General features: G+C 41.2%; 2 protein-coding genes across 2 annotated transcripts; both read left to right on the plus strand.

Moving 5' to 3' along the window:
* Positions 1 to 151: 151 nt before the first annotated feature.
* On the plus strand, positions 152 to 1,804 carry TM35_000101270 (aspartate aminotransferase; the record flags this gene model as incomplete). The annotated part of the gene is made up of 1 exon (XM_029024618.1): positions 152 to 1,804. The coding sequence occupies one exon, from the start codon at positions 152 to 154 to the stop codon at positions 1,802 to 1,804; it is 1,653 nt and encodes a 550-aa protein (XP_028883925.1).
* A 1,130-nt stretch (positions 1,805 to 2,934) lies between these two features.
* Positions 2,935 to 5,391, plus strand: TM35_000101280 (putative OSM3-like kinesin; the record flags this gene model as incomplete). Its single annotated transcript, XM_029024619.1, has 1 exon — positions 2,935 to 5,391. A coding segment is annotated over one exon (2,457 nt), but the record flags the coding sequence as incomplete, so codon positions are not given.
* Position 5,392: the final 1 nt, after the last annotated feature.

Here is a 5,392-nt window from a genome sequence, read left to right on the forward strand (position 1 = left end):
AATAATAATAATAATAATAATAATAATATTGTTATTGTTATTGTAATTGCCATTGTTATTTACTATTCCTATTACTCTACTATTACTAATAATATTATTTCTACTTCTTGAAACCTCATTTGCCTTAACTAACGTCCCCTCATACGACGCAATGGGCATCTGTTGTGACAAGAATGCTATGCCCGTTGTGGACGACGCTGGGCGGCAGCATAGTCAAGTAGAGCCGACAGTGGCAGTTCCAGCAGTGCCCACCGTCGAGTTTGACTACGTAGTGCCCTCAGGTGCACTCAACCTCACAATGAATCGTACAAAAGGAAGTCACGGTAACACACTAGACCAAAGTATTCACACCGTAAGTGAGTGCAGCGCTACTCTGGCAGATGGCCTAAACCAAGAACTTTCCAGTACACTTCGAGATGAATCTGGAAGAAGTCTTATGACGAATGGACGAAATGAAGTATTAACAGAAGACGTGGATCGATTTGTGAGTGATATTTTGCATTTAAGTATATGTGAACCCTGTAATATATTAGAGGAGAGTTTTGTGGCTCACAACCCCGCCAGCCGATCTCGATTACGTGCAGGATCTGTAAACGCAGACACATTTACAAAGGAACAAAATCGATATCTTGCAGAGGCCTCCACATGGTCAGAACGTCTCGCACGATTGGCAGAACTTGAACAAATGTCACGTCAAGAAATATTTGGTGCCTGGAAAATGAACATGACACTTATTCACATGGCATTAAAACGTGTGGTACCGACAATTCGTCAATTCCGTACCGCACCAGTGAAGAGTAAACAACGAAATGGAAGAGAAGTACTTGTCATTCATGCCAAGGATATTGATGTGGAGGTAGATGGAAATAATGGGGATAAGATAAACGGTGAACCTTTTGCAGTTACTCCAGATGATAACGTTGGAGAAAAAGGATTTTCCCCACGAGAACATGTAGAGGAAAAACCAAAGAATACAGTGGTAGCTGAACATTATCAAATGATGGCATTAACAGCCCGAGAGATTAGCATTACAGGTGGTGTTCAGGCGCAAGTTGTAACTAACACATGGGATTTTCTTTCACTACCAGGTGCAGCAAATCATCTTAATGCAGGAAATGCCTTCTTCAGGTTTGTATGTTCTGCTATTGCAGAGGTAAGCCAGGATACACTAGAGATTATTGATACCTTTATCAATATCACTAGTTTCGCTGATGAGGTACAAGAAAATAATGTTCCTAAAATCGATATATACTCACCTGAGGAACGATCAAAGTATGTTGGTATTCTTGTAAAGGCTATGTATATTCTTCCAGGTGTGCGACTTTCAAATCTTACGGCAGAAGTTTTATCCTCTCTTGACTATCAGCGTAATTGTCAGCCTGGTAACAACAAATTTGAAGAACCTGACACACCTTATACGTTTCGACTAGTAAAGACAGTTATTAAATTTGTCTTCAGTGTTACAATTCAAATGAAAGTAAGTGAAATCAATGATCCAGAAGTATTAGCTAAGTTTAAGGATATAGACGGTTTGGTACCCGCTAAAGCAATTCTTCTTGAACGTACTAAGAGAAATATACAAAAGATTGACTCTACTATAAAAGTACGATCTGTGTTGCTGTATTACCCAGTGAATGACGGGGTTCTCGTGAATAATCAAACCATTGTACTGAACACGTCCATCCCCCGCGTTGTTTCTGCATTAATGCAGACGTTTGGTTCTCAAGGCGCCACAGAAGCAGCACAAACGGCAAAATTGACAAGACAGTACTTAATTCACCGTTTTGGAGATTCCCGTTCATAAGCGGAAGAAATATGAGAAGAAGAAGAAGAAGAAAAAAAAAAAACTAGGTACATCCACAAAACACACAAAGAAAATCACACTTACACACACACACACACATATATATACACAGAAGGAAAATTTTGGAAGATTATATTTTAAAAAAAAATTCAAAAAATAAAGCAAGGTGAAAATCACCTTCTCACCTTTTGCACCTTTTAACGGAGTCAAGTTGAAAAGGAAATGAGAATATATATATATATATATATATATCTGGGGTAAGTAGCATTGTTTCGTTCGTTGGCGTTTTTTCCCTTTTTTTCCATGGAGGAGGTATACTATTGTTTTTCATTCTTTTTCAATTGTTTCATCGTTGAACAACAACACATAAGCAAAAAAAAAAGTATAGTGATTGGTATTGTTGCCAACGTATTTGTAAGTTATGCATTCTTGTATATATGAACGTGTAGATATATATATATGGTTATGCATGTATGTATTCTCTGTCTATGAGTGAGTGAGTGAGTTAGTGAATATGTGTTTACTTCGGTGTGTGCATATGTCTGTGTCTCTGTCTGTGTGTGTGTGGACTGTCAAAATTTGATTCTTTGTACTTGCTCTGTAGATGCGCTACTAAACCATACGAAATTTTTTTTTTTCTTTTTATGCCAGAGGGAAAAGAGAATTCTCTTTCTCTCTTTATCTATCCATCTGTCTATCTATCTATGTGTGTGTACATGACAAATCACACTGAGATTAGATAGATAAAGGCGAAGGTATCTGTATTCATTTACATTAGTACAGTACACATATGTTGAGTTATGCATGATTAAACCATTGTTCTTTCTTCTTTTTTCTTTCTTCTTTTTTCTTCTCTTTTCTATAATATCAATATATATATCTACCTCACAAATTTAAATAAAAGCCAAGCATACAACCTACAACCCAATCTTTCACCGTAGACCCCCCACATTCTTAACTCAAGTAGATCTATATTATATATAAAAAAAAAAATTTTTTTTTTTGGCCTATTTTTTTTTCTTCTGTATTACGTTTCTTTCCGTGATAATTGTACCCTAGACAACAACAAAAAAAAAAAAAAATACCTGTACGTTTACACTTCTTCCCCCGACAGTGAGAGAGAGAGAGATATGGACTTCAAGCGAACCAACTCCAGCCGAATGGCGCCGAGCTCCGGCCGCTCCGTGCCGCCCCGCCCACCCACCGCCGGCACTCCGCTGCGGACCACGACGCCCATGCGAACAGCGACGCCCGGCCCAGCGGGAAGCGCCAGCGGGCGACAAGCCACCGGCTCGGCGACCCCAATGTCGCAGCGGCCCCCACGACCAACAAGCGGGGCACCATCGTCAGCACGTCAAACAGGACCAGGACTCCCTCGCCCAGATAGCTTCAGGCGTACAGGAACAAATGCCAGTATCTCTTCTGTGAATACCAGTCTCTACAATAATAATAATAATGCTACGCCCATGAAACAACTCTCAGGCAAGACTGGTGGAAACGGACGTGTTAATGTTTATGCACGTGTACGTGCTTTTGCAGCGAATGAAACTGCAGAGGATCAACGACAGTTGGCAGTACGCATGAAGGATGATACTGTTGATATTCAGGTACCTAAAAAGGGAAGATTTACTTTTACCTTTGATGGAACGTTTTGGAGTAATGATATGGCCAGTGAAAAATCCTTTTCTTCCCAGGAAGACGTTTTTGAGGTTATTGGAAGACCATTGGTTGAAAATGCACTGGCAGGATATAATGCTGCCATCATGGCATACGGACAGACTGGCAGTGGTAAAACATATACAGCATTCGGACCTGCAAATTCGCTTGGTTCATCAGATCAAGGTCTTATTCCACGTGTATGTGAAATGATATTTGAACGTGCAGCCGCCAGTTCACAGAAAGGTATTACGTACCGTGTATCTGTATCTATGTTAGAGGTATACCTGGAAGATGTCTTTGATTTACTTAATCACCGTAAAATGGTAACAATTCGAAATAACTACGGTGACAACTCTTTCCATGTGGTTGGAGCAAAGGCTGTTCCTGTACGTCGTTATGAGGATGTGTCTGCCTTGTTAAAGAAAGCAGAGCCATTACGTACTTTTGCTGCCACTGCTATTCATGATCGTTCCTCTCGTGCTCATACCTTGTTTCAGCTTGAGGTTCAGACCAATTTTGAATCCGCAGATATCGCACCACGTGCTTCCAAGATTCTTCTCGCTGATCTTGCCGGAAGTGAACGAATTAAATTGGCTCATACAGAAACGGGTCTCCCTTTTGAACAAGCACGTAACATTAACTTGTCCTTGCTCGCACTTGGCTCCTGTATTGAGGCTGTCGCCACTCGTAAGGGGTACAATCAAAATATTCCAGAATTTCGTAACAGTACGTTAACTAAACTTCTAAAGGAATACCTTGGAGGAAACAGTGTGTCAGCAATGGTGGTTACCATCGCACCAAGTGTTCGTGATGCCCATCTTAGTGTACAAACACTACGTTTTGCAGATCGCGCTAAACAAATGACAACACACGCAAAGATTAACACCGTAAAGCCTGTTGATGCCAGGGAAGATGATGCAGATAAGCTCAGTGAAGAGTTACGAGATGCCTACCTCAAAAAGAAGGAGGCACTCTTTGCGGAATTCCAATTACAGAATACTATTGAGCAGTTGCTAAAGAAGATTGCCATTTTGGAAGCACAACTCATGGAAGCTACGGATGATGAAATCATCGCTCGACTGCAAGAGGAACTTGAAGGCTACCAGAAGGCTCTCGCTGATGCTGACGCACAATTGCAGGAGCAGCGTCGTATCCTCTATCCTAATGAAGTGTTACTGGAAGAGGAGATGAAGGAGCTCAATACAAAGATGCAAGAGATGAAGGAGGAACATGAGGATGCTATGGAAATGCTTATGGCTGAGGATCTTCATAAATATACTGAAATGATGAAGGAAAAGCAGTCTCAGCATGATCAGGCGATGTCCCAGAAAGTCGGTGAGTATGAATCTGAGCTGGCCAGACTCAGGCAATTGTTGGATGAGGCCAACGCTAAAATTGAACAACTCACTGCAAAACTTTCCCACAAGAAGGAAGAGTTACGTAAGAGTGATAATCATATTGAAGAATTGCAAGCTGCGTTAAAAGAATTGGAAGATGCATCTGCTGATATGGAGGCTGAACTCCAGAAACAAGTCCAGAACCTGCAAGGTGAATTGAACCGGGTAAATGCTGAACTTAAAGAAAAACAAAATGCGTTTGATGCTGCTATGGCTAACCGTGAAGAAGTCATCCGTGTTCTTGAGGCTGATCTAGAAGCACGTGGAAAACAATTTGAGGAAACAGCAGCCGCGCTCAATGCTCTAGAGGAGCGTTATGCCAATGAGACACAGATTGCTGAAGAGAAACAAGCCAACCTCCAATCTCAATTGGAAGACATGGAATCCGAGTTGACAACAACAGAAGAAAAACTTGTGGTGACACACGACGCTCTGAACGAACTTCAACAGCGCCATGCCAATGAGACGAAAGCTGCTGAGGAAAGGCAGACGGAACTGCAATCACAGCTGGAGAACAAACAGGCTGAACTGG

This window comes from Trypanosoma theileri, assembly GCF_002087225.1.
Source record: "Trypanosoma theileri isolate Edinburgh chromosome Unknown TM35_Tth_10_V1, whole genome shotgun sequence".
NCBI lineage: Eukaryota > Euglenozoa > Kinetoplastea > Trypanosomatida > Trypanosomatidae > Trypanosoma > Trypanosoma theileri.